Genomic DNA, 15,075 nt, shown 5'->3' with positions numbered 1-15,075 from the left:
GAAGCAAAATATTAATTAAAAAAAAAGATAGTATATATATATGTATATAAAAAATAGAGTATGTACCTTGTAGCTCTCGTAAAATAACTTTGACCGCTATACTTGAGCCCTAATATAAAGTTCTTAATTAAACTCAAAGAATCTGACCTGCTCCATATGTTAGCATTAAATAGAAAATAATTGCCCATGAAATATGCATCTTACCCTTTTGAAACCCCTATTTAGATCGCTAATTTTTGTTAAAATGAATTTAAATAGAAACGTTAGTTAACTTTTAAAGAAAAGAAAAAATCAACCTCACCTATTAGTTAGAAAAAGTCTACAACCTTTGAAAAACGCAAAGTTAAAGGGACGTTTATCACTTCTTTATCCTAAGCTATCCTTAAAACCAGATTTATATCTAAGGAAAAGTGGCCAATGACAAGGCTCGGCCATTCACGAGTTCACAAACAAGCAAGAAACAAAATACTACAAATACAAACCCATAAAAGATGTTAGTCAAAGGGTGCGAATAACATATAGTAATACAAAAGATATAAAATTTTAAGAGAGGAAGAGGGACGTGGATTCTTTTGACGCGAAAGTAGGCGACAGCTAGACACGAGCAAATAAATCTGCTGCTGACTGCTCCTATGACCTGGGCAGAATTAGAGTTGAGCCACAACTCCAACAAACTCCCTTGGTGTTCATGTAAAAAGAAAGAAAAGAAAAGGATTAGAGTTACAATCCCAATAATTAGAGTTACAATCCCAATAATCATAGATGGAAATAATTAACATCAAATGCTATACGTTGTAATTAAAATAAGGCACAAAAATACTAATTATTTCCAGAATCTAGTTAAATCATAAGATCTCCTACGTCAAAAAATCTAGTATGTAGTCTCAAAAATTAGCTCACAAACATTTAAACCATGATCACATCCAAAGCCTTCTTTTATGTATTAATGTTTCACCAGAGGGGGAAATACAATAATCTGAGATAAGTAACTTTGTCCAACTGATCGCTTTAGACGACTCAAATGGTTTTAAGCATCCAGATCAAAGCACATCAACTTTTGAGCTAAAATATGGCCAAAATATAACGCAACTACGAGTTCAACTTGAAATTCTTAAACATGATAATAGGTTGTTCAAACAAGCTCACACCTTTATTTTCAAGACTCCAAGACAACATGTAAGGCACCCTACAAAGTATGGGAGTAAAGAGACCAAATCTGTCTAGGAAGGTCGACCAAAATATGCATTCTTTACTTATTGATTCATGAAACTAGGAGATACAAATAAAATAGTACAGCTAAGGTCACATTACATGCCTCGACAAACCGGCAACTACAAAAAAGGGCCCAAGAACGGATGCAGCACGACTGACCACCATTCTTCTAAGCAAAACAATTAATCCAACTCTACATAGTGCAGGTCCCTTTTCAGGCTAATGGAGTCTATTAAGGCATAGCTAGAATACAACAAAGCTGTTACAACAAGCAGGTGAAATTTTTAAGAGTATGCAACTTTTAGTCATTAAAACATGTAGACCCTTAGCTAAGTTTCTTAAGTGATTTAACAGAACGTTTAAAGGAACTCTTCAAGTCAGAAATGTGCTAGATTAAACAGCCAAGAATTCTTGCAAACCCTTAACAAGTTCAACATGCCTCATAAATTCATTATTCATACTTGTGGACATATAAAAGCAACAAAAGCAGTCACTAGATCCTCTCTTATCCATATTTCATTCATGTGAGTACATAAGCACATAAACCAGTTCATATTTATTTCCAAACTTGAAAAAAAAAATAGAGAGATAGCCAATTAAGCACATATAACTGGGAACTTAGAGCCAACAGGCAAACTAACACTTTTTTTTTGGTGATTGTTTCTAGACAAAAGGAATCCCAAAACAAGTAATTTAGGCTCTCACATAGCAGCACCCCTGTACATTAGGAAGTCTAGTTAAGCTCAAGAAAAATGACACTAGCAAATAGTCAAACTAAAGCGTACATTTGGCACAGGATATAATATGTGCAGCTAACTACCTACTGCTTATTTATCTCGTCCCATTTCACTAAACACCAGTCTTTTACTATCCTCATCTAGAGATAATTAAGTTAAGAACTCTTTCTAGATCTATACATGACAACTTAGCTAGTACAATCATGTTGAGAAGACCACAAATGTACTTAGCATCAACATGTTTCTTTGTAGCTTTTGGGATTTCCCAAGTGAACTCCTAATCATACCATAGTATATTCCTAACAGAGAGGATTTTAAAACAAATGTAACAAGCAGAACTGGTTTAAACTTCATATCAAATGTTAAAGCTTAAATTCTACGATCTGCAAACAGTGTAATATGGTAACAAAACAACTGAATCTATATAAACACTTCAAGATTTTGTAGCCATAATTCTTAAACAATGAGAAAACTTCCATATTTACAACAGACTTAACAGGTTCACTTAGTCACCTAACATGAAATTCTTATAGAAAAGAAGCATGGCTTTTAGTTAATTACTTGAACATACAGGAAGACAACAACAAACAAAACATCAAATCCATGTATAAGCTATATATTCTCACAAATCAGTAGATTTCCCTTTCTAAATTCGCAGTTTCCATAAGCCATGCTTTATACCAAAAAATAAGGACGCGGCAGCTTTTGACAAATGACTGAAACAGAAAATTAGCCAAGCGACGAAATTGCATACATCTTAGATGAATTAACCAACAATTCTTCTAAGTATGATTAGTCGTTTTACACTAACTTACAACAAACGACGAGCAAACACAATCTAGCCAACTAAACCAAATAAACGATGAGATATACTTGACGACTACATTTCTACTTTAACAAAATTAAAGACGAAGATAGGACGAATGTGATTACCTTCTTTGTGACAGCGAACTGAAGCTATTATAGTTGTCGAGTCTCTGAATTTGCTCGAAAAGCTTGTTATTTTAGCCGAGAACTTGAAAAGAGATTTTGACAGCCAAAATAAACTTAAAGTTAAAAGAGGATTTTTCTGAGAACTTAGAAAGAACTACGGAGTTTTTAGTTATGAAGACTTATGAAAAAGAAAGGGATTCTCCAATTCAACTTTAGAGTAAAATAAAAGTTTTCTCTCCAATTCTCTGCCTATCTACACAGCCTAAAAATGAGCTCTATTTATAACCAAAGGATGGGGTTAACGGCTCCCTCAAAAAGCTGAATTTGAATTTTGAAAGAGAGAAAAAAAAAAAAAAAAAAAAGGAAAATCTCTAATGACTGGAAAAAGATAAAAATTATGGTCAGGAGGAAAAGAATCACCTTTTCAGATAAGCTTTGATGGCTGTGGATTCGTTGGGACTCCGAATCTAGTGGATTTGCGGGTATGATAGTTGACGAGCCTTTACCCACCGGGTCGAATAAGAGTCGACCTTGAAACCGACGGTTCATTGCACTCCTCTTCCACAGAGGTTGATATGATCCTTTACTGGCTCCTTTCGGCTCTGCCACCACGTCAATTAAAGGGAAAAGAGACGTGGTAGCAGTGGAGGCGGTCAAACCTTCAAACCAATGGATTTCAGTATTTTTCGATTTAAGAGAGAGAGGGTTGTTTGGTTTTGCAGTCCGATGGTCGTGGTGGCGGTGAGGCGACATGACGGAAGTGACGGGGTGGCGGCGATGGTTGAAGGGAAAGAGGAGAGGAGCGTGCGTTTAGGGCTGTTTGGTTTCCATTGAAGGGGTTTGGGGGATTTTACTCTAGCTGTTGGGTCGGGTTGGGTCGGTGGGGAATTGGGCTAGGGATATTTTGGGCTACTGATTTTGGTAAGAGGAAAAGGGAGATGACCCAATATCTTTAGGTAGGTGAATTAATTTCTCATCCCTTTTTACTTTAATCAATTAATTAAAATATGCTTCTTTGTTCTAATTAATTCCCAAAAAATGTACACCTATATAAATTATAATGCAAGTAATTTAATATACGTATTTAGTTTTAAAATAGAGTAAGAAGATGATTAATATGGTAATAAATAGGATTAAAGGAAAAACGTCAATGCCGATATTGATATAGGAATATCAACACTATTTTTGAGTGATTTAATTGTAAAGAATGATGTTTAGTAAAAAAAAAAATGATGTTTGGTGATTTTTTTAAGAAACGATTGAAACCTTTCTTAATTTTAGAGAAATAATATCTTAAAAATTGCGTAGTAACTAGTGAAAATATTCCAAACTTATTTTTGGGGAATTTTCACGACTGAGAAGCATAGTAAAATTAATTAAACAAAAAAAAAGAGTCAACATTGATAAAATCAGTTTAGAAGAAGAGAAGAAAAGGAGAAGGAGGCACACAACTACATAGAGTTAAAGAGGAGCAAACTTCACATATGACCTGGGAAAGAAAGGACATGCTCCCCTCAAACCAGTTTTTCGTTTTAGGAGAAAAGCAGACAAACACACACTCTTTGACTTCTAAAAGAGACAGTTAGTGACAAGTTAAATTCCCAAAAAAGACCAAACAGCTTGGCATACTTGTTTTTTTTTTTTTTTTTTTTTTTTGTGAGATCAAAAAACCCAACACAAACAGTTTTGAGGAAAATGAGCAGTCTACAAACTTAACTTTGAAAAGAACAGGTCAATCAACCTAATAGCCTTGAGAAAACAAACATCCTATATTTGGTTTTTGAAAGGGAACAAGGATTTTCCATACAGATTTAGTCTTTTCCACTAACAGACACTTCATAACCATGGTCTTTGAAAAAGGAAATAACTTGCACACACTAGTCTTTTGAGAGGAAAGGTCAACCAATCCCAATTTTAGCTTTAAAAGAAACAAATACTCAAACATGTCCTGTAACGACCCATTTGGTCGTTATAGTCCTTACGGTATTTTCACCCGTTCTCGAGCATTGATTAGCTTCTTTTTTATCCGAGAAGACCATTGACACGCTTCCCGAGGTGTCTAGACTGGAGTCGGACAATTTTGGTGAAAATATAGGCTTAAAAGTGAAAGCGGTTGACCCAAAGTTGACTTTTGGGCAAACGAACCTTTTTCGGAATTTCGTCAATTTCGAGAGGTCCGGATAGTTGTTTAGAACTTGTGTGTGCGTTTGGTTCGATTCCCAATGCATTCGGATGCATTTCGGGACGTTGGATGGAAAATGGGAATTAAGGCATCGATGGTTGACTCAGTCAACGAGACCTCCGTTGGAAATTCTGAGGCCACAGGTGTGTTCTTAGCGCATTTTTATGTGGGCATGGGTATCTGGTATGTGAGCAGATTGTCTCGGGAGTTAGTCAAAAAATCGGATCGTAGGAAAATATTGGGCTAAGTTTCTAGTGTCTAGTGCCCGCTTTGGCAGCACCAGCACCACAACAGCGGCACCGGGCGGTGGACCTGCCGCTGAAGCAGTATGAGCCATTTAGGCTTGACCGCTAAAGCGGTCGGGCGGCCCCTGGGGCGGTCACAGTACCGCTGTAGCGGGTGACGGGCAGTTAAATCCATTAAATGAGTCTTAAATAAGTCTTAGACCCTCATTATTTCATATCTCGATATTGGAGCTTGGGGTGACTGTTCTTGGAGCCAAATTGAGGAAATTCTTGGAGGTAAAACTTTGTCTAATCCTTTACTCTTCTTTAATCACAAACATCTTAGATTTTCCCCTTCCCTTTTCAATCCCTTAGAAATGGAATTTGAAGGAAAGTTTGGGAAGACTTTTCCCTAGGATTATAATTGATAAATTGATGATGTTGATATTAAAATATGATGAATCTAAGCTTAGTAACCTCATATATTCCACTTTTAACGTTGAATTTCGGATTTGGAGAATTAGGGTTCATACCCAATTTGTGGGTTTTTACTTGAAATCAGATTTGGAACAATTCTTAAGTTAAATCAACGATTAGTGGTTGGGTTATGATCACCTAGTACTTAATTTGGTATTTTGCCGGCGAAATTTTCGTTTTGCGCTTGTGGGCCCGTTTCCCCAATTTCTAGGGTTAAAATAGACCTAGTTGATATCATAGCAATCTTAGTATCATTCTTCATGATTTCTAACATAGAATTCGATTATGCTTAGACTACTTTGGTTCTGAGCTTCAGAGGAAGGGCAAAGCAAAAGAGTGACTTGTTGGTGTTGTAGTTCGGCAGTCCGGGTAGGTTATGGTTTACCTTTGGTGAGACTTCGTATAGCGAATCACATATTTAAATTATGATGTCGGAGACAACATGTGAACTTTCGAGTGTGAAGTTGGGATGGATATTGCTTTAGGTTAGGCCCTAATGTGTGTTGGGATTAGCCACCCCGTTATATGTGTTTGATTGTTCAATTGTGTTGGCTTGATGCCATGTGTAGTTGGTAGATATCGAATTCAGCATGTTGTCCTGATTCAGATAGGATTGACATACCCGCTGTTGGTATTTGTACTTAGACATATATTGGCGTGCCCACTGTTGGTACTTGAGATTATTGATATATTGTTGGCATACACACTGTTGGTACTTGAGTTATTGATATATGTTGGCATACCCACCGTTGGTATTGTGATGTGATATATTGTTGACGTACCCCATTGAGGTACTTGTGATATTGAGCTTGATTGTTGATGGTTGATATATGCATTGCACGCATTTCTCATATTTATCATGCATGGCCGATATCCGATGACAATCCGGTATCATTGATTGAGCGAAACTGATATTTGATAAACTGTTTTACTTGAGTGTTTGTGAAAAGGTCGATGTCCGGCTAGGGATATTTTGGGCTACTGATTTTGGTAAGAGGAAAAGGGAGATGACCCAATATCTTTAGGTAGGTGAATTAATTTCTCATCCCTTTTTACTTTAATCAATTAATTAAAATATGCTTCTTTGTTCTAATTAATTCCCAAAAAATGTACACCTATATAAATTATAATGCAAGTAATTTAATATACGTATTTAGTTTTAAAATAGAGTAAGAAGATGATTAATATGGTAATAAATAGGATTAAAGGAAAAACGCCAATGCCGATATTGATATAGGAATATCAACACTATTTTTGAGTGATTTAATTGTAAAGAATGATGTTTAGTAAAAAAAAAATGATGTTTGGTGATTTTTTTAAGAAACGATAGAAACCTTTCTTAATTTTAGAGAAATAATATCTTAAAAATAGCGTAGTAACCAGTGAAAATATTTCAAACTCATTTTTGGGGAATTTTCACGACTGAGAAGCATAGTGAAATTAATTAAACAAAAAAAAGGAGGGCCAAAATTGGGTGTCAACAGCTTGTCCCTCTTCGACCGGGGATGATGAAAGAGTCTTTGGGCGAAGACGTTAACATAAACCCGATTTTGACCCGACGAGTAAATCAAATTAGGTTTGGAAAGAGTACAACTGAAAAAGAGTAATTCTTTTGGGAATCGAGAGGTGTGTTTATGAATTCGACCGAACTCTGGTCCCTGAGTAGCCTACATATCTTGGGTCATAAGAGAATCAGGTCGATGTAGTTCAAACAAGGAGACAGTAAAATTTTGAGAGGTCCTCAAAATTTTGCCCCAGAGTCTGAATTATGAGGACACTGGCTCTCTCTTGTTATGGACAGGGGATAATACTTTTGTTGGAGATTTGAAAGGTTGAGTTGTTGAAAATTTTTGAGTGATTCTCAAAAATTTGTCCTAGTGTTGTAGTTATGGTAACACAAGGTTTCAGAGATGGAAAGAGTAGTGGTTTCAACATGAGAGAAAATAGCTAGAATGGAATATGACTGGCTTGACTCTGAGTCCCCTACGTATTGAAGAGGACGGGAATTAATTCAGGTGTGTTTTAAAGAAAACGAGAAGATAAAAATTTTGAGGGATCCTCAAAATTTTGTCCCAGTGTCGAATTATGGTGACACTAGATGTTGCTAGGAAGATGTGGTCAAATTTTGGGAAAGATTGCTGATGAAAAAGGTCTTTCTGATGACGGGATGTACTTTTGCAGCTTTTTGATTATAAATGTGGCGGCCGCAACACACCCATAAGCGAGACTCTACACGAATGCAACTATGTGTTGTCATAGGATCATATCAGCTCGTCGTAGGGGACTGACCCTCAGAATTGTCCCAGTATCGCATTATGACGACCTTCGGATGCGGCAGAATTTGACTGAGTTTCTAGAATGTAGATTCGCAAAAGAAGTGACTTCTTAAAAAAATGAAAGAAAAACTAGTTGGCGAGCTAAAGCGGGGAGCGGATTCATTGACTCTAGCTTGTGAGTTTGATGTCCTCATCAAGCGGGGCGCCTCAGTTCGCTGTGGCAGAGATAGTTCCACGTTGTATTGTGTTCATCTGCAAAAAATGTAAAGATACTTGTGCAGTTCAAAGTTATAATGTAATAATAACATAAGGAAATAAAGGAAGGGATTGTAGACAAACTAGAATTGAAAGCACCGATTTGCGGAGCGACTGAAATGTAAAGCTTCCGACTGGCGGAGCAACTGTAATGTAGAGGCTTCCGGCTGGCGGAGCAATTGTAATGTAAAGCTTCCGGCTGGCGAAGCAACTGTAATGTAAAGGCTTCCGGCTGGCGGAGCAACTGTAATGTAAAAGCTTCCAGCTGGCGGAGCAACTGTAATGTAAAGTAAAAATCCCCGGTCGGCGGAGCAACTGTAATGTAAAAGCTTCCGGCTGGCGGAGCAACTGTAATGTAAAGTAAAAATCTCCGATCGGCGGAGTTGTTGACGAAGTTAGACGGCGGTCCCCGATTGGCGGGGTAATTGGCGTTTTTAGACGGTATCCTCGATTGGTGAAGTTAGTCGACACAATTAGATGGTATCTCTGACCGGCGAAGTTAGTCGTAGTTAGATTGTATCTTCGATTGGCGGAGTTAGTCGCAGTTAGATTGTAACTCCGATTGGCAGAGTTAGTCGCAATTAGATTGTAGATCTCCGATTGGCGGAGTTAGTCGCAATTAGATTGTAGATCTCCGATTGGCGGAGTTAGTCGTAGTTAGATCATAGATCTCTGATTGGCGGAGTTATTATTAAGGAACAAGGCTGCTACGGGGGCCCCCATCTCTCGAGTAATCGACCTTGACCCTGCTTCTAGAGTTACCTGCAAATTTAAATGGAACGTTCAAAGATAAATAAGCCAAGATAACAAAATAAATAGGAGAAGGTTATTTTGGCTCATGGTGTAGTGATGGATATTGTGAGGCCTCCACCGGAAGCTTGCTTCGATGTCATCTTGTCCTAATTCCTGTCAATCCTGTACACAAAGAAAAATTCTTAGTTTGGGAGGGGGTGTTGATTTGTGTCGATCGTGGCCCTAGCCTTGTCACTTAAATCCTTTGAGCATCTTTGGTTGCGGAGATCTCTGTCCGGAGACATGGTAGGTGGGAAAATACGTAAATGCACTTTGAAAGAAAAAAAAATGGTATTTTAGAAATCGGATATTCATGTATATGTACTACGTATAAATGCGATAAAACTCTATCATTTTTTAGATTATGACATGTTCCGAAACGCATTGAGCTTCTCCATTCTGACGCCCGCATCCAAACGGTGTCTTTGCATAGTCTGTTCCTCTGATGACGCTTCTTCGTATTCAAGCCAAGTGTCGCTATGTCTTTGACGATGAGACCGATCTTAATCTATAGTTACATTACAAATAAAAGGTTTCCTAAGGGTATGACCGAACCTTTTTAGGTTGCCTACGTATCCCAAATAGGAATCAGGTCTGTACATAGTTCGTTGGTACAAATGAAAAGAAAATAATATGTAATGTGATGTGACCGAGCCTGACTCAGGCTGCCTACGTATTCAAATGGAATCAGGTCGTAACGTAGTTCAATTACAATAGAAGGGTAAAATAATGCAATGACCGAGCCTGACTCAGGCTGCCTACGTATCCAAACAGAATCAGGTTGTAACGTAGTTGAATTACAATAGAAAAGAAGATTAATAAAAGGACCGAATCCAGTGGGGATTGCCTACGTATCCCACCGAGGGAAATAAGGTCGAATCATAGTTCTAGTTACATAAACATAATGTTTTTTGGGGTTTTCTATTACAAGAGACCGGAGCCGATGTGGGTTGCCTACGTATCCCACAGTGGGAAGTCAGGTCAGCGTAGTTTTGTTACAATAGAAATTACAACGGAAAAGAAAAAGCTAGTTTGGATATCTTCAGATGTAGTACTTCTTAACAAAGTCTGAGTTGATGGGCTTCGTGCTCACTTTACCATCCATTTCTGCCAAAATCAATGCTCCTCCTAAAAGCACTCAATGAACCGCGAATGGACCTTGCCAATTTAGTGCGAATTTTCCTTTAGCTTCGTCCTGATGAGGAAATATTCGCTTTAAAACCAACTGCCCTGGTTCGAATTTCCTAGGCCTTACTCTCTTGTTAAATGCCTTGGACGTCCTATTCTGATAAAGCTGACCGTGACAGACAGCATCCATCCTTTTCTCATCAATGAGCATCAACTGTTCATGTCTACTACGTATCCATTCTGCATCGTCCAAACCAACATCTTGGATAATCCTCAAAGAAGGTATCTCTACTTCTACGGGTATCACAGCTTCGGAACCGTACACCAACATATAGGGAGTTGCTCCTGTTGATGTTCTAGCAGTGGTACGGTAACCAAGTAAAGCATATGGCAATTTTTCGTGCCACTGCCTGTGACTGTCTGTTATCTTCCTTAAGATCTTCTTGATGTTCTTATTTGCTGCCTCGACTGCTCCATTCATCTATGGTCGATAAAGCTGTGGAATTTCGGTGGGCAATCCTAAACTTTTCACAAGTCTCTCTCATAAGATCACTGTTGAGATTGGCCGCATTATCTGTGATAATTGACTCTGGAATTCCAAATCGGCAAACTATGTTGTTGCGAACAAAATCTGCTACCTCCTTCTTTGTTACTGCCTTGTACGTTGAAGCTTCGACCCATTTAGTGAAATAATCGATGGCCACCAAGATGAAGCGATATCCATTTGATGCTGGGGGTTCGATAGGTCCAATCACATCCATGCCCCAAGCGGCGAACGGCCAAGGGGAGCCCATTACATTGAGCTCATTTAGGGGAACTCGAATGAAATCTCCGTGAACCTGACATTGATGGCACTTTTGAACATAGTGAATGTCGTCTCTTTCCATAGTCATCCAAAAGTATCCCGCTCGCAGAATCTTCTTTGCCAAAGTGAATCCGTTCATATGGGGTCCATATGTTCCTGCGTGTACTTCTTCTAACAACCTTGTCGCCTCTGTGGCATCCACACATCTTAGCAATCCCAGATCTGAAGTCCTCTTATATAGGATTTCTCCGTTAAGGAAGAAGTGATTCGCCATTCTCCTCGAGGTCCGCTTCTGTTTGTTAGTTGCATTTTCTGGATATTCTCTCGTCTCGAGCAACTTCTTAATATCGTAGTACCATGGCTGGCCATCCAATTCCGCATCGATATGAAAACAATATGCTTGCTGGGCATGTATTTTTACCTTGATAGGGTCGATGTAATTCTTGTTCGGATGTTGGATCATTGATGACAATGTCGCAAGGGAATCAGCAAACTCATTTTGGATTCGAGGGATATGATTGAAGTCAATCTCTCTGAACTGCTTGCACAACTCCTTCACGCAATGTAACTATGGAAGAATTTTGACATTCCTGGTGGTCCATTCTCCTAGTACCTGATGAACTAATAGGTCAGAATGGCCTATTACCAAAAGTTCTTTGATGTTCATATCAACTGCCATCCTAAGCCCGAGGATGCAAGCTTCGTATTCCGCCATATTGTTTGTGCAGGGAAATATGATCTTTGCCGAGATAGGGTAGTGCTGACCTATTTCGGAAACCAAAACTGCTCCTATTCTGACTCCTTTGAAATTTGACGCTCCGTCAAAGAACATCCTCCATCCTGAATAAGGCTCTGAAATATCTTTCCCTGCGAACAGTACTTCCTCATCAGTAAAATAGGTTGTAAGTGACTTGTATTCATTGTCTACAGGGTTCTCTGCAAGGTGATCCGCCAAGGCCTGTCCCTTGATGGCCTTCTGAGTTATGTACACGATGTCAAACTCACTTAACAAGATCTACCATTTTGCTAATTTCCCGGTGGGCATCGGATTTTGGAAGATGTATTTGAGTGGATCCATCCTTGAGATCAAGTATGTGGTGTACGCAGATAAGTAGTGCCTCAACTTTTGTGTGATCCAAGTCAAAGCACAGCATGTGCGTTCTAACAAAGTGTACCTAGCCTCGTATAGTGTGAATTTCTTGCTTAGGTAGTAAATGGCTTGCTCCTTTTTCCCCGTCTCATCATGTTGTCCCAACACACATCCAAACGCACCATCCAATACGGACAAGTACAACAATAGAGGTTTTCCCGGTTCTGGTGGGACCAATACGGGTGGACTGGACAAGTACTCCTTGATTCTGTCGAAGGCCTTCTGACACTCTTTTGTCCACTCTGTGGAAGCATCTTTCTTCAGCAGTTTAAATATGGGTTCACAAATCACCGTTGACTGTGCGATGAATCGACTAATGTAATTGAGCCTTCCAAGGAAACTCATTACATCTTTCTTGGTCTTCGGGGGAGGCAAGTCTTAGATTGCCTTGAGTTTTGAAGGATCCAACTCTATACCTTTTCTGCTAACAATGAATCCCAATAATTTTCCAGCAGGAACTCCAAACGCACATTTTGCTGGATTCAACTTCAATTTGTACCTCTGCAATCGTTCAAAGATTTCCTTAGGTCAGCAAAATGATCTGAACTCCTTCGAGAAGGTCAGCAAAATGATCTGAACTCCTTCGAGATTTGATAATGACATCGTCCACGTAGACTTCGATCTCCTTATGAATCATATCATGGAACAAAGTAGTCATGGCCCTCATGTAGGTCGCACCAGCATTCTTGAGGCCAAATGGCATTACTCGGTAGCAGTACACTCTTTGCATGGCATCGCATTCATACCATTATTGCACTGCATTGCATTATGACTTGAGTGAGATGTTGTGATGACTGGATTATAGTGATTGTGTTGTGATGATTCAATCGTGGTGATTGGTTCGGATCGGATGTATTTAGACTTATTATACTGGGGTTTAGATGTTTACATAGGTGATGACGGATATTCGGTTACGATTATATTGTCTCATGTTTGGTTGGTTTATTTGCTTATCTGCTTTATTTTTTGAATTGTGTTAACAATGCTTAGTCGGCCGATGATGCCTACCAGTACTGTTGTTTGTACTGACCTGCACTTGCTGCATTCTTTTATGAATGCAGAGTACCAGGTCGGATCTACTTCTCTAACTCGTGGCTGATCGACTCTTCAGCTTCCACTCGAGTTCCCAGGGTGAGCATGGCGTCCGCTGGCCTTGAAGACTCTTCTATTACTTATGTCTTGTTTTCCATTCTAAGACATGAGTTAAGACTACTTATGTATTATTATTTAGACTTTTAGTATTCGGATTTAGATGCTCTTGTATGACCAGACCAGATACTGGGGTGGATTTCCTCTACTTCCGCACTTGTTTATATTATATCATATTATGAGACTTATGTTATTTTTCTTTCTTCCGTGATTTTCTATTAGTTTTGAATGTTGAGTTAAGGGTTCGCCTACCGAGGTGAGAAAGGTAGGTGCCCGCACGACTTAGTGAAATTGGGTCGTGACATGTCCAGACTAGGCACACATCACCATTCTAGGAATCACATTACCATCATTTTTTTTAGGAAAAAAATATTTCTCAACATAAGTCTGAACCTCAAATAAAGTAGGGGCACCCAGAGATTACAACCATCACATGGAAGTAGAAAATAACGAGACTTGCATTCTTATAAGGCTTAGTGAAACACCAAAGCTGCAGCAGCAAATCACATAGGAGCAAAAATGAAAAAAGAAAAGCCAACATTCAATCTAATGGACCTAAAGAGGTCCTTGATCTTTGTCCATCTTTACCAAGCAAAGAGAGAAGCTAGAATGGCTTCCTGTTTGCTAGGCCCATTACAAAATAAGTTTGAAGTGACAAATCCCTTTTAAAAGGATAACTAATATAATCAATCAACCAAGGGGATCAGGTTCTGTTTCTAAAAGACAAGTGAAAATATGTCAAATACTAGTTTTCTACAAAAAGAAAGAAACTGATTATCCATTTTAGAAGAATCCAATCTCACTAAACTCATGACCTTCGGTTAGAAATCAGTACCAAACAACATCCTTTTGAAAACTGAATATGACAAAATACTACACTACTTTTTCCAAAATGGCCACAAGCTTTAGCAAGGATAGATTTATCCAGGTTCTTCACACACAGAGAGAGTTTTCATGTAAGCATATTGAGTGTATAAAACAGAGATAGGGAAGTCACAACAACCAAGTGCAGCCACCCAGGCAGTCAACTTGTGCCAATTAATAATACTCAAATAAAAAAAAAGAATCCAGACTGTAACTTTACCCTCCATAGACCCTCAAACTTACTAAATTTTTGTTTAGCCTTCCATTCTTTTAACACTACTTAGGCTAAGTGAGGCATGATAACATAAAAGGAAGTGACTCTGTTCTTCTTTGACCAAAACAAACCATAAGAACCTTTTCAACCAACCAATACTATTCCCTCAAACCTGACTTATACAAAGAAGACCCTTAATTAAAGTTTGGAAGAAACATGAACTGCAAAAGGGGGTTTAGTGACAGAAACTAGCACTTGACTACAGAACAAGTTTCAGAGGACAATAAGAGAGATGCAAACTAGGATTCAACAGACCAAACCAAACAGAGAAAATCAAACTGCAAAACCTGTTAAACTTAGCCTTTTTCCTAGCTATCTTCTTTACTTAAAGAAAAAACTCCCTTTTCATAGAATAAAAAATCAAATGAAAGGCAAAACAAGCTAACAGAGCCTAAGGCAATCCAAACAGTTTCAAAGAACAATATTGACCCTTTTGGGAAGAAATCAATCCATTTACTTAACCATCTATTAGTGAAATCCTGCCCAATAAACTATCAGAAAGTGATGCAAAGTCCCAGGTCTATATTTATTTTTTTAAGTTGTACAGGCAAGAGACAAAGTCCTGAACATAGCCAATGCCTCTTGAAATGACAAAATCAATCCCAATGATCACCCAT

General features: G+C 38.5%; 1 protein-coding gene across 2 annotated transcripts; it reads right to left on the bottom strand.

Annotated features, from left to right (window-relative positions):
• Positions 1-377: 377 nt before the first annotated feature.
• Positions 378-3,784, bottom strand: LOC132603667 (uncharacterized). Of its 2 annotated transcripts, XM_060316809.1 has the most exons (3): positions 3,303-3,728; positions 2,883-2,964; positions 378-678 (listed from the first exon to the last, which is right to left on the bottom strand). In XM_060316809.1, exons 1-3 carry the CDS (start codon positions 3,633-3,635, stop codon positions 401-403), a joined length of 693 nt encoding a protein of 230 aa, XP_060172792.1. In that variant the 5' UTR covers positions 3,636-3,728; the 3' UTR covers positions 378-400. The 2 variants fall into 2 exon arrangements, 1 of the variants encoding a protein (XP_060172792.1); XR_009568480.1 differs by lacking the exon at positions 2,883-2,964 and having other exon boundaries at positions 3,303-3,784.
• Positions 3,785-15,075: the final 11,291 nt, after the last annotated feature.

This window comes from Lycium barbarum, chromosome 7 (assembly GCF_019175385.1).
Source record: "Lycium barbarum isolate Lr01 chromosome 7, ASM1917538v2, whole genome shotgun sequence".
NCBI classification, from domain to species: Eukaryota; Viridiplantae; Streptophyta; class Magnoliopsida; order Solanales; family Solanaceae; genus Lycium; species Lycium barbarum.
The sequence above is the reverse complement of the archived record's forward strand: the minus strand, read 5'-3'. Positions and strand labels throughout refer to the sequence as shown.